The sequence below is a fragment of the Hypanus sabinus genome, chromosome 18, assembly GCF_030144855.1.
Source record: "Hypanus sabinus isolate sHypSab1 chromosome 18, sHypSab1.hap1, whole genome shotgun sequence".
NCBI lineage: Eukaryota > Metazoa > Chordata > Chondrichthyes > Myliobatiformes > Dasyatidae > Hypanus > Hypanus sabinus.
Window position 1 is genome coordinate 38,798,180 of NC_082723.1, and position 14,580 is coordinate 38,812,759.

General features: G+C 57.2%; 1 protein-coding gene across 5 annotated transcripts in view; it reads right to left on the reverse strand.

Moving 5' to 3' along the window:
- card9 (caspase recruitment domain family, member 9) overlaps nt 1-13,667 on the reverse strand; it is a 201,883-nt gene extending 188,216 nt beyond the window's left edge. Inside the window, exons 1-3 of one of the 5 annotated variants that reach the window (XM_059943784.1) lie at nt 13,603-13,667; nt 3,260-3,477; nt 1,058-1,195 (exon numbers count right to left, since the gene is read on the reverse strand). In XM_059943784.1, the coding sequence (XP_059799767.1) occupies nt 1,058-1,195; nt 3,260-3,449 (328 nt within the window). In that variant the 5' untranslated portion in view covers nt 3,450-3,477; nt 13,603-13,667. Of the gene's footprint in view, nt 1-1,057; nt 1,196-3,259; nt 3,478-12,945; nt 12,963-13,477 lie in introns of those variants that run through there. The other 4 variants (XM_059943786.1, XM_059943788.1, XM_059943785.1 and 1 more) reach the window with 4 other exon arrangements.
- Between the last annotated feature and the right edge of the window lie 913 nt (nt 13,668-14,580).

A 14,580-nucleotide genomic window follows, 5' to 3' on the forward strand; every position in this document is an offset into this window, starting at 1 on the left:
GCCTTTGGGTATATTTCAAGCAGAGGTTCATTGGTCAGGGTATCAAAGGATCCTGGGAGAAGGCAGGTGAATGGGGTTGAGGGGGGTAATAAATTAGCTGTGATGGAATAGTGGAACAGACTCAATGGGATGAATGGCCTAATTCTGCTCCTGTGCCCTATGGTCCCATATAAAACAATGAAGTTAGTGACTAAAAAGAGAAAATCTGCAGATGCTGGAAATCTGAGCAACACACACAAAATGCTGGAGGAATTCAGCAGGCCAGGCAGCATCCATGGAAAAAGAATACAGTCGATGTTTTGGACCAAAAGCCCCTCACCAGTCCTGCTGAAGGGTTTCAGCCCAAAACGTCGACTGTGTTCTCTTCCTGGATGCTGCCTGGCCTGCTAAGTGGTGTTCAGAGACATAAGTTGGACAGAACACTGTAGTGCTTCAAATCATGCCCCAGGAACTTGGGAGCATTAACCATGGTTTCTATTCACGTTTTTCAAGTGGAGTTTATGTCCATGGTGTCAGCAACTAAGCCATGGCCAACAAACAGACCCTCTTCCCTGTGGGTCCTGTCACTCCAAACAGATGATCCTGATCCTGATACCAGGCGCACTGGACCAGTTGCATTGTTCCCTCGCTTCTCAACAAACAGGCTAAGGTCCAGGGATGGCCATATTCCATTTTCCATACCTTTACTGTGGTTACTAGATGTCCAGCATCTGCAGGTTCCTGATACTGGATCAAAAATTTCCATTGGAGAAGTTAATGGACCTAGAGCAAGTTTAGGTCAGGGAGTGATGAACTTCAAGAAACAACATTGACTGAACTCCAGTGTGAATGAAAGACAGTGGGCTGGATGGACTTGTTACTATGATGGATGGATGGACGGACGGACGGACAGACAGACAGACAGACAGACAGACAGACAGACAGACAGACAGACAGACAGACAGACAGACAGACAGACAGACAGACAGACAGACAGACAGATAGATAGATAAGAATTCAGTCCTAATTAAGTACAAAACCAGAAGGCGGTCAAAGTTATAGAGTATTTACTCTTCACCTAGGATAACGGAGAAAGTGCGAGCGGGGTCCTCTCCTGTAATCTTCCTGTAAAGGTCGGGATAGTAAAGCTCCAGGCTCTCCAGAAAGGCGATGTAACCCTTGCGGCCAGTCCGCTGGAGAATGTCGAGCAGCATGCCTGCAGACACAAGAGGGGATTGGTTAGTTGTACTACACAGGTCCTTAGGCTCCACTGGAATGCCCGCTGCAGGCTGCGATCGGCCTGGATAATTCTATTTATCTGATGATTCAGTACAGTAACCGGACTCCTCCGACCCACCAGCCCACACTGCCCATTAAACCACTAGCCTTTGCAACGTGGGAGGAAACCGAAGCACCTGGAGGAAACTCACGTGGTCACGAGGGGAACGTATAAACGAATAAACTCTTCCAGCCGAGTACAGGTATTGATTATAACCGGTGTTACGATGACAAACTCCGCCATCTTATCGGGGATGATGCCCGGGCGTGTCTAGGCCGGTGGTATTTATACCCCCGTCGTCCGTCCCTCCGGACTAGTTAGTCCTCATCCGGTCAGGTTTCTGCCTTGTTTACAATCGAATTCTAGTTCTTACTTAGAGCGAAAGCTTAGTCTTGGTTAAAACTATTTTCCTCTGGTTTTATTTCAAAGGCTTGCTTCACTAGGCATTCTCAAAAGGCACTGGCGCGGCACAGTAGCTCTGTGCTGTCGGTGTCAATCCTGTTACCATTGCAAATGCAATGTTCTGCCATTTGGCCGATAAACGCCGCTCCTGGCGATCCAGAAATTTAGCGAAGGCATGCAGTAGTGACAGTTACCAGGAACCTGAAGAAAGGCCGGATCAATACCATCCACAAACCCGTAATGAAGCTCCAATCACAGCTTAGGTGGGTAAAAGATGACCATTGACAGGATTCCCTGTGAATCCAGAGTAGCGTATACTGCATCGGCACGGTGGAAATCCCCATCAGGAGCTGTATCCGTTCGGGTTACCCGGAGAAATCGGCGGCTGCGGAACCTAGCGCTTGCAAATAAAACTAGAGGGAAATAACTTTAATGAAGACGAGGATCTCGCTCTAAATAAGAACTGGAATTCGATTGTAAAGAAGGTGAGACAGCGCAAGACTGATTGGATGAGGGCCAAACAATCAGGAGGGACGGATGACGGGGGTATAAATACCACCGGACTAGACATGCCCAGGCATCATTCCTGATGAAGATGGCGGAGTTTGTCATCGAAACATCGCTTCAATTCGATATCTGTACACGGCTGAAAGCACTAGATCCTTCTCAGAATGTATCAACTCTTTACAGGCAGAGTATGAATTGAACCCAGGTCTCTGGTGCTCTAATAATATTACCCTTACCTCTATTCTACTGTGCCGCCCTAAGTGGGGCATTCTACCCCCATTAGGTTCCTGATAACGACAGGACCCTCCATTCAAAATCAGCAGATTACGGATTCAAACAGCACTCCTGGACTACAGGCTGTTTACATTTCAATAGCAACTTTCATAATTCAGGATGTCCTTCGACCCACAATGATGTGTCTGTCCTCCCTTTAACCTGTTCCAAAGTCAATACGACCCCTCCTCCGCTTCCATTTCTATTTAATCCACGTGCCTATCTGTGGTGGCATTGCGGGCCGAAGGACCTGCATTGTGCTGTAGTTTTTTTTAAATTCTTCTATCTCTTAAATGTCCCTAATGTATCCGTCTCCACCGCCACCAGTGCCGGCGTGTTCCACGCGCCCGCCACCCTCCGTCAAAAACCCGCCTTAACATCCAAATGTTATTCTCAGCACCTTAAAGTTATGCCTCCTGGGATTTTCACCCTGGATACAAAGGTTACTTATGAAATGTGGATCTGGCCAAAATACAGACCTAAAGCCAACCATAAACACAGACAGAGCAAGGCAGAGGGATTACCCAGGTCAGGTCCAGGAGATGATGACGGCTTCACGTCTTGTGAGTCTCCGACCTAACTGCCCGGACTGAGATGCCCCTTCACCAAGTCCTCTCAATAGTTACAGCTCATAAAAATCTTTTACGCCTTGCTCACTTATATACAGAAAAAAAATCACGATCCAACAAACAGTGCTGACCATAGCTGGAAATGGCCTGAATCGGCTCTCACCTCTCGCGGGGACGGAAATTATGACCTGACCTGGGGGTGGGGGGGGGCGGTGGTTTCAGGTTCCTGCCCTCCCCCCACGGGACTCACCCACTTTCCGCCTTCGGATGACGAGGTTGGGGTCGTTGAAGATCTGTTCCTCGTCTTCATGATTGAGGACCTTGCACTGGCGGAGGTAGGGTGTAATCCGGCTGGGCTCGATCACTGAGGTGAGTCTTGCCCTGTAGTTATCCAGGGTGTTCCATAACTCCTCGGCATCAGACTCCTGATTGTCGGACATTCTGTCCCAATCCCCGAGCGGATCGCTTCTGAACAGAACGCAGGCATTAGGAGGTCCATAAAGTACAGCCCGTACGGACCTCTCGCCCCCGCGCCTTTACTGACCATTAACCCTCACAACTGTCTCCCAGTGTCCCAGCCCACCCCCGAATGTTACCGACCCTGGAGCCGAAGCTAAGCCCTCTCCTTCACGCCACATCTCCATTCAACCTGCTTCAGGAAGTCAAGGATTTGGCGGCTGAAGTAAAGAGCATCGCATCCGGCACCGGTTTTCACTCTGAGCAAAGGCGGACATGTATCCCGTTTCACTAACGGTTCAAGACGACGCCCTCGTCAAAAACGAAGCCCTATTCATGCTGATTCATAGGCAAACGTTTCACTTTAATAAACAAGCTCATGCGAGATAGCATCTTCCGAAATATTGCCTCGGGGCTGCTCAGTAACCGCCTCCTCACTCAGACAATCTCGCCCCGGAGTCCCAGTTCACCAAATTAAGGCGGACGCTTCAATCTCCGACGAGAAGAAGCACCTGGCATCGAAATTGTTCCTTTGGTCTCGGTGAAATCAGGCGACCAATGGAATGTGTGTACAGATTGTGATGCTCCCCTACCTGTGAGGGTCAGTGTGCGTGGGGGTGGGACCCATCCCCCAGTGATCGTCAGTGTGTGTGGGACCCATCCCCCAGTGAGGGTCACTGCATGTGGGGCCCGTCCCCCTGTGAGGGTCAGTGTGTGTGGGGGTGGAACCCGTCCCGAAGTGAGGGTCAATGTAAGTGGGACCCATCCCCAGTGAGGGTCAGTGTGTGTGTGGGGCGGGACCCGTCCCGCAGTGAGGGTCAGTTTGTGTGGGGGTGGACCTGTCCCCCAGTGAAGGTCAGTGTGTGTGGAACCCGTCCCCAGTGAGGGTCAGTGTGTGTGTGGGGGGGACACATCCCCCAGGGAGGGTCAGTGTGTGTGGGACACATCCCCCAGTGAGGGTCAGTGTGTGTGTGGGAGGGACCCGTCCCCAGTGAGGGTCAGTGTGTGTGGAACCTGTCCCTCATTGAGTGTCAGTGTGTGTGTGTGTGTGTGTGTGTGTGTGTGGGGCGACCTGTCCCCCATTGAGGGTCAGTGTGTGTGTGTGGGACCCGTCCCCAGTGAGGGTCAGTGTGTGTGTGGGGTTAGAACCCGTCCCCAGTGAGGGTCAGTGTGTGTGGGGGAGGGACCCGTCCCCCAGTGAGGGTCAATGTGTGTGGGACCCGTCCCCAGTGAGGGACAGTGTGTGTGGGGGGGACCCATTCCCCAGTGAGGGTCAGTGTGTGTGTGGGGGGGGGACCCGTCCCCTGGTGAGGGTGTCTGTGTGTGGGACTCGTCCCCAGTGATGGTCAGTGTGTGTGTAACCCGTCCCCCAGTAAGAATCAGTGTATTTGTGGGGGGACCCATCCCCCAGTGAGGGTCAATGTGTGTGGGACCTGTCCCCACAGTGAGGGTCAGTGTGTGTGTGAGGGGGACCCGTCCCCAGTGAGGGTCAGTGTGTGTGGGGGGGGACCCATACCCCAGTGAGGGTCAGTGTGTGTGGGACCCGTCCCTAGTGAGGGTCTGTGTGTGGGACCCGTCCCCAGTGTGGGTCAGTGTGTGTGTGGGGGGGACCCATCCCCCAGGGAGGGTCAGTGTGTGTGGGACACATCCCCCAGTGAGGGTCAGTGTGTGTGTGGGAGGGACCCGTCCCCAGTGAGGGTCAGTGTGTGTGGAACCTGTCCCTCATTGAGTGTCAGTGTGTGTGTGTGTGTGTGGGGCGACCTGTCCCCCATTGAGGGTCAGTGTGTGTGTGTGGGACCCGTCCCCAGTGAGGGTCAGTGTGTGTGTGGGGTTAGAACCCGTCCCCAGTGAGGGTCAGTGTGTGTGGGGGAGGGACCCATCCCCCAGTGAGGGTCAATGTGTGTGGGACCCGTCCCCAGTGAGGGACAGTGTGTGTGGGGGGGACCCATCCCGCAGTGAGGGTCAGTGTGTGTGTGGGGGGGGACCCGTCCCCTGGTGAGGGTGTCTGTGTGTGGGACTCGTCCCCAGTGATGGTCAGTGTGTGTGTAACCCGTCCCCCAGTAAGAATCAGTGTATTTGTGGGGGGACCCGTCCCCCAGTGAGGGTCAATGTGTGTGGGACCTGTCCCCGCAGTGAGGGTCAGTGTGTGTGTGAGGGGGACCCGTCCCCAGTGAGGGTCAGTGTGTGTGGGGGGGGACCCATACCCCAGTGAGGGTCAGTGTGTGTGGGACCCGTCCCTAGTGAGGGTCTGTGTGTGGGACCCGTCCCCAGTGTGGGTCAGTGTGTGTGGGAGGGGGACCCTTCCCCTAGTGAGGGTCTGTGTGTGGGACCCGTCCCCAGTGTGGGTCAGTGTGTGTGGGGTTGGGGACCCGTTCCCCAGTGATGGTCAGTGTGAGTGTGGGGGGGGGGACCCGTCCCGCAGTGAGGGTCAGTGTGTGTGGGGGTGGACCTGTCCCCCAGTGAGGGTCAGTGTGTGTGTGGGGGGGACCCGTCCCCCACTGAGGGTCAGTGAGTGTGGGACCCATCCCCCAGTGAGGGTCAGTGTGTGTGTGGGACCCAATCCACTGTGAGGGTCACTGCGTGTGGGGCCCGTCCCCATGTGAGGGTCAGTGTGTGTGGGGGAGGAACCCGTCCTCCAGTGAGGGTCAATGTAAGTGGGACCCGTCCCCAGTGAGGGTCAGTGTGTGTGTGGGGGGGACCCGTCCCGCAGTGAGGGTCAGTGTGTGTGGGGGTGGACCTGTCCCCCAGTGAGGGTCAGTGTGTGTGTGTGGGGGACCCGTCCCCCGGTGAGGGTCAGTGTGTGTGTGGGGGGGGGAACCCATCCCCAGTGGGGGTCAGTGTGTGAGGGAGGGACCCGTCCCCAGTGAGGGTCAGTGTGTGTGGAAGCTGTCCCTCATTGAGTGTCAGTGTGTGTGTGTGGGGGGACCTGTCCCCCATTGAGGGTCAGTGTGTGTGTGGGGGGGACCCGTCCCCTAGTGTGGGTCAGTGTGTGTGGGACCCATCCCCCAGTGAAGGTCAGTGTGTGTGTGTGTGTGTGTGTGTGTGTGTGTGTGTGGGGTTGGGGACCCGTCCCCCAGTGAGGGTCAGTGTTTGTGTGAGGGGGACCCGTCCCCAGTGAGGGACAGTGTGTGTGGGGAAGACCCATACCCCAGTGAGGGTCAGTGTGTGTGGGACCCATCCCCAGTGAGGGTCTGTGTGTGGGACCCGTCCCCAGTGAGGGTCAGTGTGTGTGGGGTTGGGACCCATCCCCCAGTGAGGGTCAGTGTGTGTGGGACCCATCCCACAGAGAGGGTAAGTGTGTGTGTGGGGGGGACCCTTCCCCAGTGAGTCAGTGTGTGTGGGACCCATCCCACAGAGAGGGTAAGTGTATGTGTGGGGGGGACCCTTCCCCAGTGAGTCAGTGTGTGTGGGGGGGGGACCCATCCCCCAGTGATGGTCAGTGTGTGTGGGGGGGGGACCCATCCCCCGGTGAGGGTGTCTGTGTGTGGGACTCGTCCCCAGTGATGGTCAGTGTGTGTGTGGGAGGGACCTGTGCCCCAGTGAGGGTCAGTGTGTGTGTGGGGGGGACACCCATCCCCAGTGAGGGTCAGTGTGTGAGGGAGGGTCCCGTCCCCAGTGAGGGTCAGTGTGTGTGGAAGCTGTCCCTCATTGAGTGTCAGTGTGTGTGTGTGTGGGGGGACCTGTCCCCCATTGAGGGTCAGTGTGTGTGTGGGGGGGACCCATCCCCTAGTGTGGGTCAGTGTGTGGGGGACCCATCCCCCAGTGAAGGTCAGTGTGTGTGTGTGTGTGTGTGTGTGTGTGTGTGTGTGTGTGGGGGGGGGGGTTGGGGACCCATCCCCCTGTGACGGTCAGTGTGTGTGTGAGGGGGACCCGTCCCCAGTGAGGGTCAGTGTGTGTGGGGGGGACCCATACCCCAGTGAGGGTCAGTGTGTGTAGGACCCATCCCCAGTGAGAGTCAGTGTGTATGGGGGTGGGACCCATCCCCCAGTGAGGGTCAGTGTGTGTGTGGGAGGGACCTGTCCCCCAGTGAGGGTCAGTGTGTGTGTGGGGGGGGACCTGTCCCCCGGTGAGGGTCAGTGTGTGGGACACATCCCCCAGTGAGGGTCAGTGTGTGTGTGGGAGGGACCCATCCCCAGTGAGGGTCAGTGTGTGTGGAACCTGTCCCTCATTGAGTGTCAGTGTGTGTGTGTGTGGGGGGACCTGTCCCCCATTGAGGGTCAGTGTGTGTGTGTGGTGGGGGGGACCCGTCCCCCAGTGAGGGTCAGTGTGTGTGGGACCCGTCCCCAGTGAGGGTCAGTGTGTGTGGGGGAGAGACCCGTCCCCCAGTGAGGGTCAATGTGTGAGGGACCTGTCCCCGCAGTGAGGGTCAGTGTGTGTGTGAGGGGGACCCGTCCCCAGTGAGGGTCAGTGTGTGTGTGGGGTTAAAACCCGTCTCCAGTGAGGGTCAGTGTGTGTGGGGGAGGGACCCATCACCCAGTGAGGGTCAATCTGTGTGGGACCCGTCCCCAGTGAGGGTCAGTGTGTGTGGGGAGGACCCATACCCCAGTGAGGGTCAGTGTGTGTGGGACCCATCCCCAGTGAGGGTCTGTGTGTGGGACCCGTCCCCAGTGAGGGTCAGTGTGTGTGGGGTTGGGACCCATCCCCCAGTGAGGGTCAGTGAGTGTGGGACCCGTCCCCAGTGAGGGTCAGTGTGTGTGGGGTTGGGACCCATCCGCAGTGAGGTTCAGTGTGTGTGGGACCCATCCCACAGAGAGGGTAAGTGTGTTTGTGGGGGGACCCTTCCCCAGTGAGTCAGTGTGTGTGGGGGGGGGACCTATCCCCCAGTGATGGTCAGTGTGTGTGTGGGGGGGGGGACCCGTCCCCCGGTGAGGGTGTCTGTGTGTAGGACTCATCCCCAGTGATGGTCAGTGTGTGTGTGGGAGGGACCTGTCCCCCAGTGAGGGTCAGTGTGTGTGTGGGGGGGGGGGACCCATCCCCAGTGAGGGTCAGTGTGTGAGGGAGGGACCCGTCCCCAGTGAGGGTCAGTGTGTGTGGAAGCTGTCCCTCATTGAGTGTCAGTGTGTGTGTGTGTGGGGGGACCTGTCCCCCATTGAGGGTCAGTGTGTGTGTGTGGGGGACCCATCCCCTAGTGTGGGTCAGTGTGTGTGGGACCCATCCCCCAGTGAAGGTCAGTGTGTGTGTGTGTGTGTGTGTGTGTGTGTGTGTGTGTGTTGGGTTGGGGACCCATCCCCCAGTGATGGTCAGTGTGAGTGTGGGGGTTACCCGTCCCCCACTGAGGGTCAGTGAGTGTGGGACCCATCCCCCAGTGAGGGTCACTGTGTGTGGGGCCAGTCCCCCTGTGACGGTCAGTGTGTGTGTGAGGGGGACCCGTCCCCAGTGAGGGTCAGTGTGTATGGGGGGGACCCATACCCCAGTGAGGGTCAGTGTGTATAGGACCCGTCCCCGTCCCCAGAGAGAGTCAGTGTGTATGGGGGTGGGACCCATCCCCCAGTGAGGGTCAGTGTGTGTGGGGGGGGGACCCGTCCCGCAGTGAGGGTCAGTTTGTGTGGGGGTGGACCTGTCCCCCAGTGAGGGTCAGTGTGTGTGTGGGGGGGACCTGTCCCCAGTGAGGGTCAGTGTGTGTGGGACCCGTCCCCAGTGAGAGTCAGTGTGTGTGGAAGCTGTCCCTCATTGAGTGTCAGTGTGTGTGTGGGGGTGGAACCCATCCCCCAGTGAGGGTCAGTGTGTGTGGGGGGGGGACCCTTCCCCTAGTGTGGGTCAGTGTGTGTGGGACCCATCCCCCAGTGAAGGTCAGTGTGTGTGTGTGTGTGGGGGGAGGGGTTGGGGACCCGTCCCCCAGTGATGGTCAGTGTGAGTGTGGGGGTTACCCGTCCCCCACTGGGGGTCAGTGAGTGTGGGACCCATCCCCCAGTGAGGGTCACTGCGTGTGGGGCCCGTCCCCCTGTGAGGGTCAGTGTGTGTGTGAAGGGGACCCGTCCCCAGTGAGGGTCAGTGTGTGTGGGGGGGACCCATACCCCAGTGAGGGTCAGTGTGTGTGGGGGTGGGACCCATCCCCCAGTGAGGGTCACTGCGTGTGGGGCCCGTCCCCCTGTGAGGGTCAGTGTGTGTGGGGGGGACCCATACCCCAGTGAGGGTCAGTGTGTGTGGGGGTGGGACCCATCCCCCAGTGAGGGTCACTGCGTGTGGGGCCCGTCCCACTGTGAGGGTCAGTGTGTGAGGGGGAGAAACCCGTCCCCCAGTGAGGGTCAGTGTGTGTGTGAGGGGACCCATACCCCTGTGAGGGTCAGTGTGTGTGGGACCCGTCCCCAGTGAGGGTCTGTGTGTGGGACCCGTCCCCAGTGAGGGTCAGAGTGTGTGGGGGTGGGACCCATCCCCCAGTGAGGGTCAGTGTGTGTGTGAGGGGACCCATACCCCTGTGAGGGTCAGTGTGTGTGGGACCCGTCCCCAGTGAGGGTCTGTGTGTGGGACCCGTCCCCAGTGAGGGTCAGAGTGTGTGGGGGTGGAACCCATCCCCCAGTGAGGGTCAGTGTGTGTGGGGGGGGACCCGTCCCCTAGTGTGGGTCAGTGTGTGTGGGACCCATCCCCCAGTGAAGGACAGTGTGTGTGTGTGTGTGTGGGGGGGGGGGTTGGGGACCCGTCCCCCAGTGATGGTCAGTGTGAGTGTGGGGGTTACCCGTCCCCCACTGAGGGTCAGTGAGTGTGGGACCCATCCCCCAGTGAGGGTCACTGCGTGTGGGGCCCGTCCCCCTGTGAGGGTCAGTGTGTGTGTGAAGGGGACCCGTCCCCAGTGAGGGTCAGTGTGTGTGGGGGGGACCCATACCCCAGTGAGGGTCAGTGTGTGTGGGGGTGGGACCCATCCCCCAGTGAGGGTCACTGCGTGTGGGGCCCGTCCCCCTGTGAGGGTCAGTGTGTGTGGGGGGGACCCATACCCCAGTGAGGGTCAGTGTGTGTGGGGGTGGGACCCATCCCCCAGTGAGGGTCACTGCGTGTGGGGCCCGTCCCCCTGTGAGGGTCAGTGTGTGAGGGGGAGAAACCCGTCCCCCAGTGAGGGTCAATGTGTGTGGGACCTGTCCCCGCAGTGAGGGTCAGTGTGTGTGTGAGGGGGACCCGTCCCCAGTGAGGGTCAGTGTGTGTGGGGGGGACCCATACCCCAGTGAGGGTCAGTGTGTGTGGGACCCGTCCCCAGTGAGAGTCAGTGTGTATGGGGGTGGGACCCGTCCCGCAGTGAGGGTCAGTGTGTGTGTGGGGGGGACCTGTCCCCCGGTGAGGGTCAGTGTGTGGGACACATCCCCCAGTGAGGGTCAGTGTGTGTGGGACACATCCCCCAGTGTGGGTCAGTGTGTGTGTGGGAGGGACCCGTCCCCAGTGAGGGTCAGTGTGTGGAACCTGTCCCTCATTGAGTGTCAGTGTGTGTGTGGGGGGGGGGACCCGTCCCCCAGTGAGGGTCAGTGTGTGTGGGACCCGTCCCCAGTGAGGGTCAGTGTGTGTGGGGGAGGGACCCGTCCCCCAGTGAGGGTCAATGTGTGTGGGACCTGTCCCCGCAGTGAGGGTCAGTGTGTGTGTGAGGGGGACCCATCCCCAGTGAGGGTCAGTGTGTGTGTGGGGTTAGAACCCGTCCCCAGTGAGGGTCAGTGTGTGTGGAACCCGTCCCCAGTGAGGGTCATTGTGTGTGTGAGGGGGACCCATCCCCAGTGAGGGACAGTATGTGTGGGGGGACCCATACCCCAGTGAGGGTCAGTGTGTGTGGGACCCATCCCCAGTGAGGGTCTGTGTGTGGGACCCGTCCCCAGTGAGGGTCAGTGTGTTTGGGGTTGGGACCCATCCCCCAGTGAGGGTCAGTGTGTGTGGGACCCGTCCCCAGTGAGGGTCAGTGTTTGTGGGACCCATCCCACAGAGAGGGTAAGTGTGTGTGTGGGGGGGACCCTTCCCCAGTGAGTCAGTGTGTGTGTGTGGGGGGGACCCATCTCCCAGTGATGGTCAGTGTGTGTGTGGGGGGGGGGGGACCCGTCCCCCGGTGAGGGTGTCTGTGTGTGGGACTCGTCCCCAGTGATGGTCAGTGTGTGTGTAACCCGTCCCCCAGTAAGAATCAGTGTATGTGTGGGGGGACCCGTCCCCCAGTGAGGGTCAATGTGTTTGGGACCTGTCCCCGCAGTGAGGGTCAGTGTGTGTGTGAGGGGACCCATATCCCTGTGAGGGTCAGTGTGTGTGGGACCCGTCCCCAGTGAGGGTCAGAGTGTGTGGGGGTGGGACCCATCCCCCAGTGAGGGTCAGTGTGTGTGGGGGGGGGACCCGTCCCCTAGTGTGGGTCAGTGTGTGTGGGACCCATCCCCCAGTGAAGGTCAGTGTGTGTGTGGGACCCATCCCACGGTGAGGGTCACTGCGAGTGAGGCCCGTCCCCCTGTGAGGGTCAGTGTGTGTGGGGGAGGAACCCGTCCCCCAGTGAGGGTCAATGTAAGTGGGACCCGTCCCCAGTGAGGGTCAGTGTGTGTGGGGGTGGACCTGTCCCCCAGTGAGGGTCAGTGTGTGTGTGGGGGGGACCCGTCCCCCAGTGAGGGTCAGTGTGTGTGGGACACATCCCCCAGTGAGGGTCTGTGTGTATGGGAGGGACCCGTCCCCGATGAGGGTCAGTGTGTGTGGAAGCTGTCCCTCATTGAGTGTCAGTGTGTGTGTGTGTGTGGGGGGACCTGTCCCCCATTGAGGGTCAGTGTGTGTGTGGGTGGGACCCGTGGGACCCGTCCCCCAGTGAGGGTCAATGTGTGTGGGACCTGTCCCTGCAGTGAGGGTCAGTGTGTGTGTGAGGGGGACCCGTCCCCAGTGAGGGTCAGTGTGTGTGTGGGGTTAGAACCCGTCCCCAGTGAGGGTCAGTGTGTGTGGGACCCGTCCCCAGTGAGGGTCAGTGTGTGTGGGGGAGGGACCCATCCCCTAGTGAGGGTCAATGTGTGTGGGACCCGTCCCCAGTGAGGGTCAATGTGTGTGGGACCTGTCCCCCCAGTGAGAGTCAGTGTGTGTGTGTGGGGGGGACCCGTCCCCCAGTGATGGTCAGTGTGAGTGTGGGCTGACCCGTACCCCGCTGAGGGTCAGTGAGTGTGGGACCCATCCCACGGTGAAGGTCAGTGTGTGTGTGGGACCCTTCCCCCGGTGAGTGTCAGTGTGTGTGGGACCCGTCCCCCAGTGAGGGTCAGTGTGTGTGTGCGCGCCACTCGGCGAATTCCTGGGGTGTAAGTTCCACAGGTACTGTTTGCTCCATGGAACTTTGATCAAGTGAAATACGAGACTATATTTGCAGTTATTTAAGTTTGTTACGGCGATCGATGATGTGGATGAGTGTTGCTGACCTGAAGACGCAGACGCGGGTTATAAAGTCTATGCGTTTGTCTTTAAATATTAGATGATGTCAAAAATGTTTCACTCAAATCAAAACCCCTCAGGTTTTGAAGTGTGGTTGCAGTTACTGTGGGGAAACCTTAACTGCTAACTTACCCCTATCGTGGAGATGGTTCATAATAGACGCCTGTTGAGATACAAAGTTTAGTCGGTACTTTTCGGACCATAAGAAATAGAAGCAGGATTAGGCCATTCAGCCCATCAACTCCTTGCCATTCCATCATGGCTGATTTATTTTCGCTCTCAACTCCATTCTCCCGCCTTCTCCCCGTAACCTTTGACGCCCTTACTAATTACGAACCTATCATCTTCGCTTTAAACAAACTCAAAGTCTGGGCCTCCACATCCGATTGGGCTATGAACTACACAGATTCACTGTATAAAGAAATTACTCCTAATCTCTATTATAAATGGACGCCCTTCTATTCGGAGACTATTCTTCCTTGAAATAAGGTCAGTAGCGGATGGACTTTGAATTAAAATTTAATCCAAAAGTGGAATTCCTGAACAGTGGTTCTGTACTCCCTCAGCACCACAATGTATCTCATTCCTACACCTTCCTTCCCCGGAGGATCCACAGATACTACACGCGAGGCGTTCGGCTCTCTAGCAAACCCACGTCTCTTACCTGCTTTTTAAAGAAACTCTCACCTCCTTGGGATCGCGGCTCGGCACCCTGAGTGCGCAGCAAGTTTTCAGCGCCCCCGGTGTCCTGGGCACAATTTATAAAAGATAACTACACAAAACTCTTACCCTATCAGCCGGGAAGCGAATGAAGCATCCGTGAGTTAGACCAGCGCACAGCTTCTGCAAGAGGAAGTCCTGACGCACTGTAAACAGGAATGAAGTCGGTGAGGTCAGCTCTCACGTTCACGGGAATCTCCACGGGATTTCTCACAATTACTGAACTGCGCAGCTTAAACCATTCAGTCCGTGCTGGCTCGTCGAAATCCCGATCCGTGTACGGTGGTGTGGTAGTAGGCGAATAAATCAGACATCTGGACCAGCAAAATACATTCAAATGCTGTAAATATTAATTTGGCATCCACTACTTGTAGCCCTGATTGTAAACCAATTATATACCTTGAATCGTTAACAATCAAATTCTTTAAGAAATATTTGTGTTTTCTTCCTCTTTTGTCTGTTTGTTCGGGGCAGCAATGAAGGTCCACGATCTCTGGCGGCGTTCACGGCTTCCCTCATCTTGTCAGCAGCTTCCTCTCGGTTTACCGTCAGTCACAGGTGCAGGCTCAGGAATATTGGCGCAGAGATATATTCATTGTTTTTTTTTCTTTAACAGTTTTGTTTGCCCTGAGCTAAACCCCTGAACCTGGAGGATCGGCCTCTACCCTTTGACCTGTTTGGCATGGGTGACCCTACCAAGAGTCAAAGTATAAAGCCCTGACTCCAGCCAGCATGGTTCTCCGGGCCATTGAGGCACGCAACGACAAGGCTGTAATCCTCTTGGGGGAATGTTCCACTATCGCCCGTGGAGCCAGTGTCTTATGCAACCAGGTGGACCGAAATACTGTTTGGAATTTCTCCCCCGCCCCTTCTTCAGTACAAGCCACATTCTCTGGCTTCACAGTTCTCACTGCAGATAAGCAGGTTACAACTTCCCTGAAAATGCCTCAAACTTTGGGTAGGTCAGCCAGCAATTGTGGAAAGTGAAATGGTTAATCCGGTACTTCAGGTTGGAGGTCGGAACTTCACACTGTATCTGCATCCAAA